Source organism: Phacochoerus africanus, chromosome 8 (genome assembly GCF_016906955.1).
Source record: "Phacochoerus africanus isolate WHEZ1 chromosome 8, ROS_Pafr_v1, whole genome shotgun sequence".
Taxonomy (NCBI): domain Eukaryota; kingdom Metazoa; phylum Chordata; class Mammalia; order Artiodactyla; family Suidae; genus Phacochoerus; species Phacochoerus africanus.
The window spans coordinates 27,614,368-27,632,734 of record NC_062551.1 but is presented as its reverse complement, the minus strand read 5'-3'; the positions used below and the strand labels follow the sequence as shown (position 1 = coordinate 27,632,734).

Below are 18,367 nucleotides of genomic sequence, written 5' to 3'. Positions count from 1 at the left end.
GCCACGTGCTAACCCGCGGGGCGGGGCTCTGACCAAGGCCGCAGCACTAGCCGACAGAAAGGGCAGTGGAGGATCGGTTAAGTGTGTGTTGGGGGTAAGATGTGGGTTCGAGTTCCATCCTCTCAGGCCTGCTGTTTCCTCATTTGTTCTTCGGGAGAAATCGCCAGTGCGCAGCCTGGTGTGGGCTGGCACCGTCCCATAAGGCAATGACGTGGTCACAGTGAAGCCTCGGGTCGAGAGGCTGATAGGAGCCGGGTTGGGGGGGAGGGGGCGAAAGGAGAAACTGGCCCACCTCCCGCCGAACCCAGGGGCTGTGGTCTTTCCAAAACTGCGAGTGCCCCGCCCCTGACCCAGGCAGCAGCATCAGTAGAAAGGGACCTTGAGGTCTGGAACTCTCCCAGCACTAGCGGGACCCTTTCCTCCGGCCTCAGGCGGTTCTCTGCCCTCCCACTTCAGAGCCAACCCTGCCTTTCACAGGACGCGGAGACAATGCTTGATTTGTTTATTTCACACTCATCCCTGAGGCACCACTGTGTCAGTGCCCTCCCTCCCCCCATGCCGGGGCCGCCAAGCTAGCGCAACATTTGCAGAGGACTGGGGTTTGAAGAGGGTGATCCCGGTACCGCGGGAACAATGGGTGTCTGCAGATGTTGGGAGCAACTGAGTGGACTCAGGGCGCGCCTGCTTAGTACTGATGCCACCCCAAAGGCTCCTATCCTCAGAGTCCTAAGGGAGCGGGATAGCAGCTGGCGTGCCCCGGGGCAAACCCACGAAGCGTCTCAGAGGCCACACGTCGGCGCGGGGTGAAAGGGTTTATCCTATCACGCCACAAGCGTGGGCCGCCAGGGATGTGGCTCCCGCGTAAGTTTGAGCGTGTAGCTGCGCAGGCGCGAGCAGTGCGCGCGGAAGGCGTGCAGTACAGAAGGTCGCACCAAGCAGAAGCAGTGCACTTCGCGCAGGCCGGTGCAGCGCTCCGCCACCTCCTCCAGCGCGGCGTCGAGCTCTGCTGAGGCGGCGGCGCGCACCTCGAGCAAGCGCAAGGTTGCGGCGTAGTGGCGCGCTGCGAAACGCAGCGGCCCAACGGTGTCCCCAGAGAGGCAGAGACGCAGCGCAGCCACAGGCAGGGCAGGCTGCAGGATGCGCGTCACGCTCTCGGCAGGCAGCGCCGGCTCCAGCTCCAGCTCTACGGCCAACCAAGGATGGCGGCGGCGCAGCGCCACCCAGGCTTCGCTTGGCAGGGGGGGCGCGCGTACATCTTCGGGGCACGCGCACCGCACGGCCAGGAGCTCGAAAGGCGCGCGGTCTGGCGCCGCTAGTGCCTCGAGCGCGGTACTCGACAGGCTAGCCAAGTGCAGGCCGAGGGCGCGCAGGCACCGGCAGGCCTCTACCAGCTCGAGCACGGAGCCGGGCCTCACGCTGCCCACTAGCGTACCATTATCTAGAAAGAGGCTGCGGAGCTCGCGGCAGCCGTGTGCCACCTGCAGTACCAGCGTGTCGCTAAGTGTGAAGGGCAATCGCCGCAGGTCGAGGTGGCGCAGCGCGCGGGCTGCCCCACAGAGGGCGTGCACGGCGTCCAGGACGTCGCGGCCCGAGTCAAAGAGCGGCTTTTCTCCGCGGCACTCCAGACACAGGCCTCGCAGCCCGGGCGTACGGCCCGCCAGTGCGGTCAGCAACTCCGTAGCCATCCGACGGCTTGGCTCCCTCGACGGCTCAAATTCCAGCCGTAGATTGTGAACTTGGTCCAGGCAGGCGTACAGATATGGTGGCAGCATGCTTTTTAGTTCACAGTCGCAACTTGGGGGTAGAAAGGTGGAGAAAAGGCATCGGTCAGTGGCCAGCGGCCAGCCGGCAGAGTCCCCGCGACCTGGAGAGAGGCCTCCACCCACTTCTCAGCCTGGCCCACTTTCATAGCCACTTCCTGCCCACTACCCACATACCTCCCTCTCCCGACCATGCCTGGTCGCTCCATTGTGATGCTAGGAGGGATCTCCCACCTAACCCCTTTAGAAGACTTCAGATGCAACCATGCCAGGGAGAGCCAGTTATGTTTTAGGAACTAGGCTTTCCCAGGGGTCTTTAAGGAGGTGAAGTGTGGCCTCCGAATTGCCAGGTTCATCACACGCCTCTGGCCTCTGCTACTTCACGGCTGATGAATTGATTAAATCTCTCTGCCTCAATTTTCTACCTGTGCAATGGAGATACCTATCACATAAAGTTTTCGTGAGGATTAAATAAATATATGTAATGGAGTTCCCATCGTGGCTCAGTGATTAACGAATCCGACCAGGAACCATGAGGTTGTGGGCTAGATCCCTGGCCTCCGTCAGTGGGTTAAGGATCCAGCGTTTCGGTGAGCTGTGGTGTAGGTCGCAGACGCAGCTCAGATCTGGCGTGGCTGTAGCTGGCGGCTACAGCTCCGTTTAGATCCCTAGCCTGGGAACCTCCATATGCTGAGGGAGCGGCCCTAGAAAAGACAAATTAATTAATTAATTAATTAATTAATTAAATGTAGAGCACTCAGAACAATGGTTAGTACACAGTAGGCAGCCAATAAATGTTAGAAATGATTATGCCTTTTAATATGGGGAGAGTCATGGCATCTCCCCAACCTCGACTCCACCAAGACAGAAGGTGGGAGGGGAAGGAGATGGCTTACCTGATGTTCGTGTTGTGCCACACAGCGCTGCACGTGGCAGCGGCAGCCCAGGCTCTACAGACCCTGGCAGCCGCTGCTCGGTCTCGCAGGGGCAGATGGCGGAAGATGAGCACTAGCACCTCCTCAGGCAGTTGTTCTCCAGGCTCGCCCATGGTCTGGCCGGGCTTGGGGGCTCCACTGCTCCCAGTGCTTTGCCTGGAGAGGAAGGGATGTCCCTGGGCTCAGGAAGGCCCAAATGTTGAAGGGAACACCTGGAGTCTATGTGTAGAAATGCTTGTGGCCCAGGAGCTGCTGCATAATTTGCAGAGCCCGCTGTAAAATAAAAATGTGGATCTCTTTGTTCAAAACCCTATTAAAGATTTCAGGACTTCCCTGGTGGCCTAGCAGTTAAGGATTTGGCATGGTCACTGCTGAGGTGCGGTTTCATTCCTGGCCCCGGAACTTCTGCATGCTGCACCAGGGGGTCGCTGCAAAAACAAAACAAAAACTTTATTAAGGATTTCAAGACAGCAGTGACAGCAGATCATTTAACAAAGTTATTAAACCAAGCATGGGCCCTGTGCAGCTGCACATGTCTCAGACCCATGAAGTCGGCTCTGGATGCTGAGGATTTGTGATGCTTCTTAAAGCTGCATTCTCATTTGTTGAACAAATCCACAGTTGATGCTATACACTTATATGGCAGTTTGATAAAGCTGAATCCTTGGATTTGGGGCTATGTTATCAGATCTTTCCCCCAGTTTCCCAAGTCTTCTCTAAGGAAGTTAGAGGGTGGTTGCACAGGCCTTGACTCCAGACAACCACATCCTTCCCTCAGCTCAGAGGGATGGTCTTACCCCCCGTTGCCCTCCCTCTATTACACACTCACCTGGGCCTCCAGACGGCCCAGACTAATTTTGCAGGGGTCACTGAACTCTTCCCTCCCAACTTCGACCCTGAGTACTAGTGAAGGACAGCACCCAAGCACCAAGGGCCATTGAAATGAGGGCTTCTCAAAGGGTGTGGGGAACCAGAATCATCCAGACACTTGTTCACGATACAGATTCTGCAGTCCCACCTAATCAACCTCTCCGAAAAGAGTGGTGCCCAGGAATCCGATATTTTTTTCTTTTTCTTTTTTTTTTTTTGTTTTTAGGGCTGCACCTGCCGCATATGGAAGAGTCCAGGCTAGGGATCTGATCGGAGCTACAGCTGCTGGCCTAGGCCACAGCAACGCTGGATCCTTAACCCACTGAGTGGGGCCAGGGATCCAACCCGAATCCTCATGGATCCTAGTCGGATTCAACAACCGCTGAGCCACGAAGGGAACTCCCCAGGAATCTGAATTTCAAGAAAAGCCCGTGGATTCTGAAAGTCCCAGGTTGAGAAACGCTGTTCTAGCCCGCGGGTCACTACAGGGTGACCGCAGGGTTAATAGGGCGGGAGCATTAGGGAAAAGTTTTAATTGGCAGGGACCACAAGCCAATCAGGAAGCAGGGGTGCGGGTGGGGCACGGCTGAATCCGCCCAAGAAGGGAGGCTCTTTCCTCCACATCACAAAGGAAGGCTTTCCGGGTACTTGCAATGAAAGACCGGCGGGGCGGAGAAAACTTGGGGTTGTGGGTGCTGAGGGACTTTGGGTTCAAGTTCCAATCCTGAACCCCGAGCAGCCTAAAGTTCCCCTTGGGCAAATTAGGCTCAGCTGGGATTCTGCAGATCCACCTCAGAGTACGGCCGTCGTTGGAAAGTGTGTCATCTTTAAAGTTGCCGATTTTATTTTAAGGTGCTTAAAAGTTTTCGCACTCAGCGTTTTCTATTTTCCCATATTGCTCTCTCTCTCTCTCTTTTTTTTTTTTTTGGCCGCACCCGCGGCACGTGAAAGTTCTCGGGCCAGGAATTGAAGCTTCACCACCGCAGCAACCCGAGTTGCTGCAGTGACTGCGCCGGATTCTTAAGGGAACTCCTTTCCCTCCATATTGTCCAGGCTAATGGGCCCTGCTGGAATTTGCGCCTCGTGTATCCTGGGGCTTTTGATATCCTGGTCCAAGCTTGAACTTGGCACCAACCGGCACCGAGTTTAGAGTGTCAGGGAGTTAGCAAAGACCAAAGAACTGTGAGCTCGACCACCCAGAAGGCACCAGAAGAGTCGAGTCCCCAGGGGCGCCCCTTTGTTGATCCGTCGTTCCCTGCTGGAGGAAGAGGAGCAGCTCTCACAGGGACCCTCCAGCCTCGTAAGAGCGGCAAGTCCTCCAAGTCCCTCGTCGCGGGTAGTTCTTCCTGTCTTCTAACTCGGGCGCCAGTGTCTTACCTGCTCAGTGGACAAGGTGGGCTTTGGCCCAGAGGCTTGGGGGACTGGCGGTAGAGGACGGTAACGGGAAGGAACCGCGGGGAGCGCGGAGTTGGGGGGCGGGACGCCGGGACGGACTGGGCGGCCCAGACTGGGGCACCGCCCCTGCGCTCCGCGCACACCCGGAAGCAGCGCCAGTCCAGTGGAGCCCGGCGGGCGTGGGAATCCGGGCCGGGCCAAGGCGGTCAGGTTAGTGCAGAGGGTGAGTGGGCTTCCCGGTGCCGGCAGGAGCTGGGGCTTCCCGGAGCCGGCAGGAGCTGGCTCAGGAGTAAGGGTGCGGCACAGTTGTCACCTGCCCGGGTCAGGTGGCGGCGGTGGCCTACTGGGCTGTTTCCAGTAGGCCACCTATTGGGCGGTGGCCTATTGGGCTGAGTCGGGAGAGAAGGTACGGACCTAGATCCCCGCGGGTTTCTTGTCCCAGTTAGGGTCTTTCAAGGGACGGCAGGGCCCTGTGGGTGAGAGGGCGGGTCGGGGATCTTTGAGCAGAAAGCCCTTGCTGGCCCCAGGGAACAGCAAGTGCGAAAACACCAGCAGGAGGATGGGCTGGGGGAGGCTCCAGAGCAGCTGGGGTTCAAAGCCTTTCAGTCCTTGTGGGGCCACGCCCTCAGGCTGTCACTGTCCGATACCGGCCGGAGGTGGGGCTACCTGGGGACTGTTTCGGCTGTGTTAATGGAGCGCTGCGCCGGCTGGCTCCTGGTGGCATGGGCATATTTTCTTTAGTCGGTACCCATGTGTCCCTTAGTCTCAGCCCAGCTAAGCTTTCCTGAGACCCAGCCTGGCCCCTCCCACAAAGAGGCAGATTCCCGGTGGGTGAGGCGCGGGGCTTCCCGAGGAGAGGTTTCGGTGGAAGGACACGTAGAAAGGAGTTCCCAAAGGGACCAGGGATTCTAGGGCCGCGGCTGCTTTTCAGTGGTTATCTGACCTTCTCGACTCCTGCCTGGCAGACCTGCTTGACTTCTTCCATTTGTCCAGTCCCAGTGAGTGTGACAGAGCATCCCCTCTCCTCCAGGTTTTCAGTGTCTGGCACATAGGCCAACTGGGCAGACTATAGGCGATGGCCTGGTTCTGCCCCTACTTCTTCACCCCTTGGGCCACTCCTTCTGAACTTCCCACTTGTCTACCTACTGATTTATTTATTTATTTTTGGCTTTAGGGCGGTACCCGAGGCATATGGAGGTCCCCAGGCTAGGGGTCCAATTGGAGCTGTAGCTACACCACAGCCACAGCAATGCCTGATCTGAGCGACATCTGCGACCTACACCATTGCTCAGGGCAATGCTGGATCCTTAACCTACTGAGAGAGGCCAGGGATCCAACCGGAGTCCTTATGGATCCTAGTCAGGATGGTTAATGCTGAGCCACACGACAGGAACTCCCTCCTTACTGATCTTGATCTTGTCATCTACTCTGTTTTTGTATTTGCTTAAAAAAAAAACCCCAAATTTCCCTTTTTAATACAAAAGAAATGTCTATTTTATTATTTTTTTTTAGGGCAGCACCCGCGGCATATGAAGGTTCCCAGGCTAGGGGTCAAATTGGAGCTATAGCTGCCAGCCTACACCACAGGCACAGCAATGCAGGATCCAAGCCGAGTCTGCTACCTATACCACAGCTCACGGCAGTGCCAGATCTTTAAGCCACTGAACAAGCCCAGGGATCAAACCCCGCAACCTCATGACTCCTAGTTGGATTCATTTCTGCTGTGCCACGACAGGAACTCCAGAAATGTCCATTTTACGTAAAGTAGAATATTGCTAAATACAGTGAAAATAAAAATCACCCCAAATCTCCCCCTCCCCCAATAGAGGTAAAGGATACTTCCTGTTAACTTTCACACTGTTTTGGGTAAACATACAAGTATTAATATGTTTTCTACCAAAAAGTTATGGGGGTGGTGGTGTTCAAAGGTATGTCCTCTGTGCTCAGACCCAGGGTAGGGATATATCAGATATCATTTTTCTTTTTTTTTTTAATTTTTTTTTCTTTTTGCTATTTCTTTGGGCCGCTCCCGCGGCATATGGAGGTTCCCAGGCTAGGGGTCGAATCGGAGCTGTAGCCACTGGCCTAAGGCAGAGCCACAGCAACGCGGGATTCGAGCTGCGTCTGCAACCTACACCACAGCTCACGGCAACGCCGGATCGTTAACCCACTGAGCAAGGGCAGGGACCGAACCCGCAACCTCATGGTTCCTAGTCGGGTTTGTTAACCACTGCGCCACGATGGGAACTCCCAGATATCATTTTTCTTGCTGGTCTGGGTGATCCTGGGGTCAAAACTGTCCCAGCTTTGGCTCTTAGGTTAGGGTCTGGGGGCAGATCTGAAACACAGCCTCTGCTTTGAGCTCAGGGTCCCTTCTCTCTCCCCAACAATGTCCAAGGCTGTGGTCCTAGCTCCTCCTGGCATCCCTCCCTTGAAGTTCCCTGTCACTCATGTAAATGGATGCCACCTAAAGCCACCCCATTTGTCCTTCCCAAAGGGCTCACAGAGGGGGCTCAGCACCCATCCTATCCCACTATATATAAATGCTAAAGACCAGAGGGTGCTTAAAGCAGTATGACTGATGGGGCAGGAAGTAGGGTCTTGAACCCATTTTCCACGGAAAAGGTGGGATGTTGCCTCAGGTGAGGTCAGGAGGAAGAAGCAAGCCAGTTCCCCACCTGCTGCCTCATGGTGCAGTAACTGTCAGGCCACTGTGGTGAGGGCCAGGGCAGTGGTTCCCTGACAGGATTTTGTCCCCTGGTCTAGAGCTAGGATTTTGTCCAAGAGAGATGGAGGAGCTACTAGTGCCATTGGGCCCTGACTCTGGCTGGACAGGGAAGGAATGTGTAACAGAAAACCTTGAATTGCATAAGACAAGAGCCCAGCTCCAAGGACTTCAGAACAAAAAGGCATGATTTAGCTCACATAACTGGGAAGTGCAGGGTGTAGCAAGAGCCAGGGAGCATGGTGTGGTTAGGAGCGAACTTCTCTCTTGTCTCGGTAGCCTTCTGTGCCAGTTTCATTCTCAGTCAGCCTCCCCTCAAGCAGTGGCAAAAGACAACTACCCTTCTTTCTAGTTCAGCTTCTAGATACAGAGGGGAAACTTCTACCTCTTTCCTATTGGTCCAGCCAAAGTTGCAGCTTGATTGGCCCAACTTGAATCCAATACCCACCTCTGAGCAAATCATTTCAGGGAGGTGACTGGAATATGCAGATTGAACAGGCCGTTTCACTTGTCCATGCCTGTAGCTAGGGAGTGGGATCAGCCCTTACCACAGCATGCGGACTAAGAAAAAGGAAGCGGGAAGGCCCCGAGGTCAGTCAGGACTGAGGGAAGGATCTGGGCAGGCACAAACTACATGTGTCCTTTCAAGTGAAGCCAGAAGGCATAGCAGGAATGCAAGTTAGAAACCCTTAGTGGGGTGGAGCCCTCGGGGACCCTTGGGGCTCAAATTTAAGCTGAGGGCCTACCAGGACCTGGGTCTGGTTGGCTGTGGGGCATGGGCACCACCCAGGCTAAGGATGTTTCCAGTCAGCTTTGACAAGAGAGTACCCTGGCCTGAGGAAGGGGCAGAATTTGCTTCCACTGCAACACTGTCCCTCTCCTTTCCCACCACTGTGACCCTGAGCTCCTTCTGGGAAAGCAGTGGAGGGACGGTCCTTGTTGCAAATCTTGGCTGAGCTGGGCTGGGTTATGCAGAGCTAGAAGCACAGGGGGCTGCCTGTGGGACGACGAACTTCCCCTTGTAAGTGTGCCAGCTGGGTGGGGACAGCTGAGCCATGCCACATAGGACAGGACAGTTGTCTCCACGACTGGGTGGGGGGTGATCTCTGTCCCCAGGAGGCAGAATGGCAGCTGGGCCAAATGGGCTCGAGGAATGGGTGGGCAGCGCATACCTGTTTGTGGAGTCCTCGCTGGACAAGGTGGTCTTGTCAGAGTCCTACGCTCACCAGCAGCAGAAAGCAGCAGTGTACAGGGCCCTGCGGACTGCCCTTGCAGGTGCGTGAGTGGGTGGGCCCTTGGAGAGGCAGGGGTGGCCTGGGGCCTTTGTGGGTGGGGCCGAGGGCTGAGACCCCCAACTCTTCAACTCTGTGGGCTTGTGCTTAACCACTGGTTAAAGGAAGAGGTGTGTTGGGGAAGGGAGGAGGAGGACGCCTGGTTGTGTAGGCTCTGTCTTCTCTTCACATGTGCCCTTGGGCATAGATCTGTGTCCCTCTGTCTATGATCTACTTATGTGTGTGCTCAAGTGCCCCTATTCAATACCCCCCACTCTCCCAATCAGCCTGCTCACTGCTTTCTACTAATTGCTCATCTCTCTCTTCTTTTCCTCTCTCACTGCAGCATTCCTTGCCAAAGACCCCCAGTACCTGCCTTTTGGCTTCTCTTTTCCCATCTCAGGGCAGAGGCCACAGGAGGTTAGCCGGTTGGGGGGATATGGCCCCAGCCTCTGGGCAGGGGGAGAAGGGGAGCTGCACTCTAGGAGGCTGAAGACCTGAGACTTCCAGCCCCCTCCCCTGGCCCGACAGTCACCTACTCAGAAGGCTTGGCTGCCCAGGATAAATGCCCCTTTTTCTACTCTGCAAAGTCTCCCACATCCCTTGTGCCCACCCTCATTTGAGGATTCAAGGACGGGGCTAAAGTGACACCCACTCCGTCTTAAGGTGCTCTCTGTGAGAGGTCTTGGCCTTTATTCTGGGTTGTTGCTGTCTGCCTCCCAATTTTGCTTCCCTGCTGGGAGCTCTGGGTTATACCCTTGCCCCCAGGTCTGGGGATGGGGAGGGAGTCTGACCTCGGGCTTCGTTCCTCCTCTGGCCTCTTGGAGAACGGGCCCGATAGGGGACCTCGTGGTGCCTGACTGCCCGCCTCCGCAGAGAGTGGCGGGAGCCCGGAGGAGCTGCAGATGCTCAAGATTCACCGCAGCGATCCGCAGCTGATTGTTCAATTGCGTTTCTGTGGGCGCCAGGCCTGCAGCCGCTTCCTCCGGGCCTACCGCGAGGGGGCACTGCGCACCGCTCTGCAGGCGTGCTTGGAGACTGCTCTGGCCCTGAGTTCCGTGCCTTTGCAACTGGAGCTGCGCGCCAGCGCAGAGCGGCTGGACGCCTTGCTGACAGACGAGGAACGCTGTTTGAATTTCATCTTCGCCCAGAAGGTGCGGCCGGGCTGGGGCCAGGGTGAGGTGGGGTGGGGATCCGAGGCTAAGACCCCACCAATGCCGCACTCTCCTCCCTAGCCTGACCGGCTCCGGGATGAGGAACTCACAGAGTTGGAGGATGCGCTCAGAAATCTGACCTGCGGCTCAGGGGGCCAAGGGGGTGACGTGGAGGGCGCTCCAGCCACCTCTACGGCGGAGGAGAAGCTGCCGCCACCGCCGTCTGGCCAGACTTTTCTGTTCCAGGGTCAGCCTGTCGGTGAGGTGCCCGGAGAGCGGCAAAGGCTGGGTCCTCCGTAGGATGGAGTCTGGGGAGGGGCGAGGTCTGGGCAGGATAGTCGCAGGGTGGGAATGGAAGTGTCTCCTCTCCCCAGCTCACGCCACTTCCCATTCCCCCTGCAGTGAACCGGCCGCTGAGCCTGCAGGACCAACTGACGTTTGCCCGCTCAGTGGGCCTCAAGTGGCGCAAGGTGGGGCGCTCCCTGCAGCGTGGTTGCCGGGCGCTGCGGGACCCGGCTCTTGACTCACTGGCCTATGAATACGAGCGCGAAGGGCTGTACGAGCAGGCCTTCCAGCTGCTGCGGCGCTTTGTGCAGGCCGAGGGCCGCCGAGCCACGCTGCAGCGCCTGGTAGAGGCGCTTGAGGAGAACGAGCTCACCAGCCTGGCAGAAGACTTGCTGGGCCTGGCGAATCCCGATGGCAGCCTGGCCTAGACTGAGTACCAGAGAAAGGGGGTGGTCAGCCGGTTGCCCAGCCAGGGTTTGGGGCACCTGGATGACCATAGGTTCCCTTCTGCTGCTACTGCTGATCTTCTGTCCATCCATGGGACTCTGAGATGACACTTAACCCCACTTCGCTGAGCTGCTGGAGCTGCTGGGCAGAGGTGACTGCCCTCTCCCGGAGACGGACAAGCATCCACTATGCCTGCTGGAGGTTCTGCTCTAAATACTATGATAGAGACAGAGTTAACCGGTGACCTGCTGCAGAAGTCTGCCTCACCCTCTCCCACCCCAGAAGAGGGGCTTTCAGCCAGACCTTACCTCTTCATTCACCGAATGAACAATTATTATTCATTAATTCATTAAGGACCTGCTGTATCTTAGGCATCATCTTAAGTGTCACAAATATTGTGCTGAACAAGATACACGAATCCTGCCTGCTCCCAGTTGACACTCAGTATGGTACTCTGAATATTAAGCATCAGTAATAAAATACTACCCACTTTTTGATGTGAAAAATACAAGGAATTGGGGTTGCAGCTGAGCAGGGGTGAAACTTCCTGGGAGAGAAATGAGTATGAATGGGGGGAGGGGAAGAGAAAGTCAATATTCTGGGCATGGCCAGACTCAGGTGAGGTCTTAAGGAAGCTGAGAGGGAGGGCTTAGACTGAGAAGGTTTAGACTGGCTGGCTCTAGGGGTAGGTGGATTTGCAGAGACCTGTTGGTGAGTGGGGGAGGCAGATGGCATGGGGCCTGGTAAGCCATTTTGAGTTGGATTTTATCCAGAGGCCAGTGAGAAGCCTTTAAAGGGTTTTGGTAGATGAGACTGGGAGGCTGGTAAGGATGCAGACTGATAGAGGACAGTGGTCCAGACTGGAGCAGCTGGCAGCAGAGATGGAGGGAAGGGATGAACCCTGAGAGCTGTTCAGGACAAAGGATAACAAGCTTGGTGGGAGAGGACCTCAAAGTTTCTGCCTTTGCCAGCTGGGTGGAGGGTGGAGCTGCCTGCCGAGATAGGGGTCCTGGGGGAGGTGAAGTGCTTGCTTTGTCTGGGACAAGTTGGGCATGACATCCAAGGAGAGTCCAAGGATAGCTGTACCTATGGTTTTAAGTTCAGGAGAGGGTCAAGGCTAAGGATTTAGAACCGTACAGGTGGGAGTGGGTGCCCAAGGGGAGGTCCCAAAGACCAATAAAAGAGCAGCCCAAAGAGGAGGGAGGAAACCTAGATTTGAAAGCCAGGGGAATTCATGCCTGCTGTGATGGAGGCTGCCATCCCCCAAGGCTGAAGAGTCAAGGCAAAGGCTAACAGGTGGGGGTTGTTTCTGGGACATGGTGGGGACAAACTGAAGCCAGAGGGAGAAGCAGTAGAGGACTCCTGAGAAGTCTATGAACAGGAGAGTGAGGCTCAGAATGGAGGGTTTACTCTGTAAGGGAGAACACTGGGGGGAAGAAGTCAGAAGGAGCAGTCATAGCCACTGGAAAGAGGGTGGCATTGGGCAGCAGTGCCAGCTCCTGTAGTCTGCCCTCAGAAGTTCTGGGGCAGGCGAGTTCCCATTGTGGCACAGTGGTTAACGAATCCAACTAGGAACCGTGAGGTTGCAGGTTAGGTCCCTGGCCTTGCTCAGTGGGCTAAGGATCCAGCTCTTCTGTGAGCTGTGGTGCAGGTCGCAGATGCGGCTCGAGGCTCGGATCCCAAGTTGCTGTGGCTCTGGTGTAGAACAAGCGGCTACAGCTCTGATTAGACCCCTAGCCTGGGAACCTCCATATGCCGTGGGAAGCGGCCCTAGAAAAGGCAAAAAGACAAAAAAAAAAAAAAAAAGGTCTGGGGCAAAGTGGGAGGTGGGGGTTGTCCACTCCAGTGCATGGGCTCTGAGTTCCAGGAAGAGAGAAGTGGCATGAGAACTGGGTAAGGCCTGGACCCTCAATCTCCAGAGCACCTCTCTGTCTTCCTGGGTCCAGATTAAACCCTTTGCTCACTGGCCTACTTCAGGAGTCTCACAAACTGGCCTACCTGGCCTGCAGTGGGCCCAGGCTTGTTTTTTCCTACCCGCAGGAGACTATGTTGGCCTCGGGCACTAGGGGGTAGGGGACTCAGAACTGCCTCTGGGGAGACAGACTGAAGCGCTCATCTGGAAAGTTAAAGCATATAGGGTTGGCCTCCTGTCCTGTATCCTAGTGGATGGTTAGGGAGAGGGACAACAAGGGAGGACAGAGGAAAGAGTCCTGGACTAAATTCCAGAAAACCTGGGGCAGTGCTCTAACTTTCTGCATGTATGATCCTGGGCAAGTCACTTAACTCCCTAAGGGGCAGCGTCCCCATCTGGATCCTGTCTTGTGGAACCAGGGCCTAGTAAGCTGGAGTGGTGCATCCAAGGATGGGCTGGAAGGGGCCAGGTCGATGCCAAAGACACTGGGCCCCAGGGATTTCCAGCTGGCATACCCTGGGGTTGAGGCCAGGCCAGCCCCTACCCAGCTCTGGGGAAGCAGGGGTGGGGAAACTAACCACAAAGGCTGGCTAATGCTTCTTCCCGTTCCCCAGATTTGGGGATTGTGAGCCTGGATGGAGATCAGAACCAATGCCTTTTAGTTTACCCAGAAAGAGATGGCGGTGAGGATCCCTCTCAGAGTTAGTCCCCACTCGGAGAGAGCGCTCACTCGGGCGGCGCCAGGGCGGAGCTGAGCTCCAGATGTCCGGGCGCGTACAGCTGTAGGGTCACGTGGCAGCAGCCTCAGTCCCCCCCTTCCTGCCAACGTTGCATTTGGCCCAGGCCCCGTCCATGGCCGCCCTTGGGACCCTGCGCTGAGCCCCGGAGGCCCCGGCATCCGGGGCCAAGCTGCTCCCAAGGGCCGAACGTGTGTCAGGATCCCAAGGATCGCCGTGGTGGGTAGGGATGGGTAGAAGGGATTTGGCCTCTGCGCGGGAAAGGGGTGGGGCCGCGGTTCTGCGTCTCCCTGCCCCGACTTTGGGGCACCGTCCTGGGCCGGAGCTGAGGGGGTGGGAGTCGGCTACTAGGAGTCACTTCTTGCCCTTGCAGAGTACCCATCCAGGTGGGGGGACAGGGCCCAAAGGAGGAGGTCACCGGAGGGAGATGAACGGTCGGTAGCCGGAGACCCCCGGCGTGTGGCCTTCAGACCCCCTCCCCTCGGTGTCGTGAACCCCTGACTCAGTTTCTCCGCAGGGGGCGCGGGCGCCGGCCACGCGGACATGAGGCGGAGGCTGCGCCTACGTGGAGAAGCATCTATCACGCTGCTCCTCGGCGCCGCCCTCGGCCTCCTGCTTTATGCGCAGCGCGATGGCTCGGCCCAGACAACGAGTGCGCCGCGAGCTGAAGGAGTGGCGGCGCCAGGGCCCACCCCGGGGGTCCGAGTGTTTGAGGCGCCGGACACGGGCGCGGCCCCGCCGGTCTATGAAGGGGACACGCCGGAGCCGCCCACGCCCACACCCACGGGACCCTTTGACTTTGGCCGCTATCTACGTGCCAAGGACCAGCGGCGCTTCCCTCTGCTCATTAACCAGCCACACAAGTGCCGAGGAAATGGCGTACCTGCTGACGGACCTGACCTGCTCATCGCCGTCAAGTCAGTGGCGGCGGACTTCGAGCGGCGCCAAGCCGTGCGCCAGACATGGGGTGCTGAGGGTCGTGTGCAGGGGGCGCTCGTGCGCCGGGTGTTCTTGCTGGGCGTGCCCAGGGCCGCAGGCGCGGACGGGGCAGACGCAGCAGACGCGGAGGGGGCGGGCACTCGAACGCACTGGAGCGCTATGTTGCGTGCCGAGAGCCGCGCATACGCAGACATCCTGCTCTGGGCCTTCGACGACACTTTCTTCAACCTAACGCTCAAGGAGATCCACTTTCTGGCCTGGGCCTCCGCCTACTGCCCCGACGTGCGCTTCGTTTTTAAGGGCGACTCCGACGTGTTTGTGCACGTGGGAAATCTGCTGGAGTTCCTGGCGCCGCGGGACCCGGCGCAGGATCTGCTTGCAGGTGATGTGATCGTGCAGGCGCGGCCAATCCGCCGGCGGACCAGCAAGTACTACATCCCTGAGGCTGTATACGGCCTGCAGGCGTATCCGGCCTACGCAGGCGGCGGTGGCTTCGTGCTCTCTGGAGCCACGCTGCACCGCTTGGCCGGCGCCTGCGCGCAGGTTGAGCTCTTCCCCATCGACGATGTCTTTCTGGGAATGTGTCTGCAGCGACTGCGTCTCACGCCTGAGCCTCACCCTGCTTTCCGAACCTTTGGTATCCCTCGACCTTCAGCCGCCCCGCACCTACGCACCTTCGATCCCTGCTTTTACCGCGAGCTGGTTGTAGTGCACGGGCTTTCGGCTGCTGACATCTGGCTTATGTGGCACTTGCTGCATGGGCCGCATGGGCCAGCCTGTGCGCGTCCATGGCCTGTTGCTGCTGGCCCCTTCCAGTGGGGCCCCTAGCACCTATCATATAGCTCCTCACTCCGCTCATTCAGACCCAGTACAAAGTGGGAGGTAGTTTGAAGGGTAGGTTTCCCAGGCCGTTTAGTGGTCTATGCGGTTCTTCCCTAGAAAGGGCATCCAGGCGTCTGCCTCCACGATGTGCCAGGGAATGCATTTGGTTCCTGCTGGCCCACCTTGCTGGAAGGTGACCTGGAACCAATCTAATGGTGGCTTTTGGAGATAGCCAGGGCTGAGACGGCGGAACACCAGGCTCTTTGCCAAGCAGGTGAACATGTTTGGTCCTCCTACTAGGGATGTGTGTATTGGGGGTGGGGTGGTGGTGGCAGAGGCTCATGGAATGGGACCAGACTCCTTAGTTTGGAACTGCTAGGGTAATGCTGACAAATGTAGGTCTCCCTCAAGGCTGGACCCCACATGGAGGGGTAGGAGTCTGGCTTCAGTCTTCATGGAACTGGCAAGCATTCTGCCATAGCTCAATCTGAAAGCAGTTGTTTTTGCCTCAAACCTGCACCTCCAAATTGGATTTGTATACCTGTCCAGGTCTTTATTATTTTTTTCTTTTCTTTTTACAGCTGCACCTGAAGCATATGGAAGTTTCCCCACCAGGAGTCAAATCAGAGGTGCAGCTGATGATCTAAACCACAGCCACACCAACAGCAGATCTTGGCCACCCACACCGCAGCTTGCAGCAATACTAGATCCTTAATCCACTGAGTGAGACCAGGGATCGAATCCACATCCTCATGGCTACTAGTCGGGTTTAACTCTCTGAGCCACAACGGGAACTCCCTGTCTAGATCTTTAGATGTTCTAATGCCTACTTTCCTGGGACCAAATCCTTCTGAGCCCTGGACTAGCTGGAACATCAGGGATGGAGGCACAAAGGGACTTTGCACATTGTCCTACCTACTCTTCCAGCTACTGAGGGAAAAAATTCTTCACCTACACAATGCCAGTCTCCTGCTGGAGCCTGTGCTGCCCTGCACTCCTCAGAGGAGCCAAGGAACCTCTTCTAAGAATGCTGTGCTGTACATTTTCCCATATTCTTCAACCACTCCCTTTCTCAAAAAAAAAAAAAAAAAAAAATCAACACCTCCATGCTTATTTTAGTACAAACATCTCGGCAACAGCACATGGTGAGCTGCTGCTGGGGGCTTAGGTCTTTATTGGAGAAGGGGTATAGGCAGGGCAATGAAGAAGGCTCCCCCATTCTAGGAGGACAGGAACAGTCCTGGCTGCCCCACGGAAGGGAGTGCGGGGGTGGGTCTCTGGCCAGGCCATAGTCCACATGGGAAGACACACCAATCAGTCACAAAGTCATGGGAACGTCACACAAGCCTGGTTGTAGGGCCAGGCACCACAAAGAAGCCTGGGGCAGGTCCCCTGCACGTTCATTGTTAAACTATACAGGATGAGGCTGTACATGAGTTAATTACAAAAGAGTCGTATTTACAAAAATCTGTACACACATCTGAAAAACTCACAAAATTGTCATCTATGTATCACAAGTTACTAGACCAAAATATTAAAAATGGGATAAAATTATACATTTCTCTTCTCAATTCTTTTCAAAAGGATTAATATTCTTAAAGCACATATGCTACTTTCTTTTTAATTTCTTTTTTTCTTTTTTGGGGCCGCACCCGCAGCATATGGAGGTTCCCAGGCTAGTGGTCTAATCAGAGCTACAGCTGCTGGCCTACACCACAGCCACAGCAATGCCAGATGCGAGCTGCGTCTGTGACCTACATACACCACAGCTCACAGCAACACCGGATCCTTAACCCACTGAGCAAGGCCAGGGGTGGAACCCGCAACCTCATGGTTCCTAGTCGGATTCCTTTCCGCTGCACCGTGATGGGAACTCCATATGCTACTTTCTTCAGCAAATCCCAAGAAGAGACTGAGCAGCCCAGCCCTCCTCGAGCCCCAGAGGCCTTGAGCCATCAGTGGGCCAGCCAGGGGAGCCAAGCCCACAGTGCAGAACAGAATGCTGAAACACAACAAAAGGACGAAGATGTCTTTGGCGAAAACTTTGGCATTAAATAAAAGAGGCAAACAGGATGGAAACATGCAGCCCTGCCAGCCAGGTTGGGGCAGAGTGGGGGCACAGGTGACCTTAGAGGCTGGCTCCAAGAAGGGTGGGAACCGGGCCTGGGTACGTACCTTGATGGTAGAAAGTTGTGTTTCAACCAGTTGGGTGTGCCTACTGGGCCTGGCAGGGAGCGCGTGCAAGAAAGGAACAGGGGAGGGCAGGTGGGCCACCTTGGCCACGCAGCCAGCTTCATCAAGTAACTCAAGTGGATGTAGTGCAAAAGTCGCAATGAAGTAATAAGGACATGCTACCTGCTTAACGGTCATGTGGCAATGCTGTGCCAAAGGCAGGTACCTATCCTTGTCCTGTTTGTTCCTGTCTCCTTAGCCACAGTAAGCGCCCCAAGTTTTCCCAATGTATGTGGGACAGGGGAGAGAAAACCCTGCCTCCCTATGTGTTAGTCCAGAGGCTCCTGGGTCCCAGTATCAAGGCTCAGAGTTTGTGCTTCTCTCTGCAGTCTGTGTTCCTGTTGGCACCAGCAGGCTGAGAATGGACAGAGGAACGTTTGGGTCTCTCGCCCATGGCAGAGCACCCAGCCTGAGCCCCACTGCAAAACATCACAACAGCCCTTCCACACTGGCAAGGTGTCCAAGGAAACCCACAAGGTGGCACAGGGAGGCCCGCTGAACAGGATGCGATGCAAAGTTCCATGGGGCAGATGGACATGGGTGGTCATGTCCCTAAGGGAGCTCTGCGGTTCTCAGGTGGGCACCAGGCCTGGGGGGGCCATAAAGGGTCACGGAGGCAATGTGGTTGTTCTGCATGACCTGATGTGAGAAGAAGACAGCAAGTCAAGGAGTCGCTGAGGGGATACAAGCAGAGCAGGCAACAAGACCCCTAAAAACCACCAGTGGGAACAGTACTGGGCTGTGACCACAGAGAAGGCAGCTCCTGTGCAGAGAGGTTGGAGGTTGTGTGTGCAATACACCTGCACACAGGACTGGGTTGACTCACGAACATCCCCCAAATTATGCTAGGGGTCATCTCTACCCCCGCCTGTCTGTTCCTCTA

At 56.3% G+C, this 18,367-nt stretch overlaps 4 protein-coding genes across 19 annotated transcripts in view; 2 read left to right on the top strand and 2 right to left on the bottom strand.

The window, feature by feature from the left end:
• Positions 1 to 487: 487 nt before the first annotated feature.
• Positions 488 to 5,043, bottom strand: FBXL8 (F-box and leucine rich repeat protein 8). The gene is made up of 3 exons (XM_047793617.1): positions 4,943 to 5,043; positions 2,657 to 3,123; positions 488 to 1,794 (listed from the first exon to the last, which is right to left on the bottom strand). Exons 2-3 carry the CDS (start codon positions 2,806 to 2,808, stop codon positions 822 to 824), a joined length of 1,125 nt encoding a protein of 374 aa, XP_047649573.1. The 5' UTR covers positions 2,809 to 3,123; positions 4,943 to 5,043; the 3' UTR covers positions 488 to 821.
• TRADD (TNFRSF1A associated via death domain) lies at positions 4,181 to 11,350 on the top strand. 15 transcript variants are annotated; one of them, XM_047793624.1, is made up of 7 exons: positions 4,181 to 4,417; positions 4,619 to 4,865; positions 8,802 to 8,960; positions 9,303 to 9,376; positions 9,833 to 10,110; positions 10,192 to 10,369; positions 10,513 to 11,350. In XM_047793624.1, the coding sequence occupies exons 3-7, from the start codon at positions 8,839 to 8,841 to the stop codon at positions 10,821 to 10,823; spliced, it is 963 nt and encodes a 320-aa protein (XP_047649580.1). In that variant the 5' UTR covers positions 4,181 to 4,417; positions 4,619 to 4,865; positions 8,802 to 8,838; the 3' UTR covers positions 10,824 to 11,350. The 15 variants fall into 15 exon arrangements, with proteins under 15 accessions (XP_047649580.1, XP_047649576.1, XP_047649587.1 ...); XM_047793620.1 differs by lacking the exon at positions 4,181 to 4,417 and having other exon boundaries at positions 4,540 to 4,865; XM_047793621.1 differs by lacking the exons at positions 4,181 to 4,417; positions 4,619 to 4,865 and adding an exon at positions 4,872 to 4,958.
• Positions 11,351 to 13,541: 2,191 nt separating this feature from the next.
• On the top strand, positions 13,542 to 15,877 carry B3GNT9 (UDP-GlcNAc:betaGal beta-1,3-N-acetylglucosaminyltransferase 9). Of its 2 annotated transcripts, none has more exons than XM_047793615.1 (2): positions 13,542 to 13,710; positions 14,009 to 15,877. In XM_047793615.1, exon 2 carries the CDS (start codon positions 14,035 to 14,037, stop codon positions 15,256 to 15,258), a length of 1,224 nt encoding a protein of 407 aa, XP_047649571.1. In that variant the 5' UTR covers positions 13,542 to 13,710; positions 14,009 to 14,034; the 3' UTR covers positions 15,259 to 15,877. The 2 variants fall into 2 exon arrangements, with proteins under 2 accessions (XP_047649571.1, XP_047649572.1); XM_047793616.1 differs by having other exon boundaries at positions 13,542 to 13,714.
• Positions 15,878 to 17,281: 1,404 nt separating this feature from the next.
• Positions 17,282 to 18,367, bottom strand: part of PHAF1 (phagosome assembly factor 1) — a 33,464-nt gene continuing 32,378 nt past the window's right edge. The window contains exon 16 of the mRNA XM_047790811.1: positions 17,282 to 18,123. Within this exon, the coding sequence (XP_047646767.1) occupies positions 18,037 to 18,123 (87 nt within the window). The 3' untranslated portion in view covers positions 17,282 to 18,036. The remainder of the gene's footprint in view (positions 18,124 to 18,367) is intronic.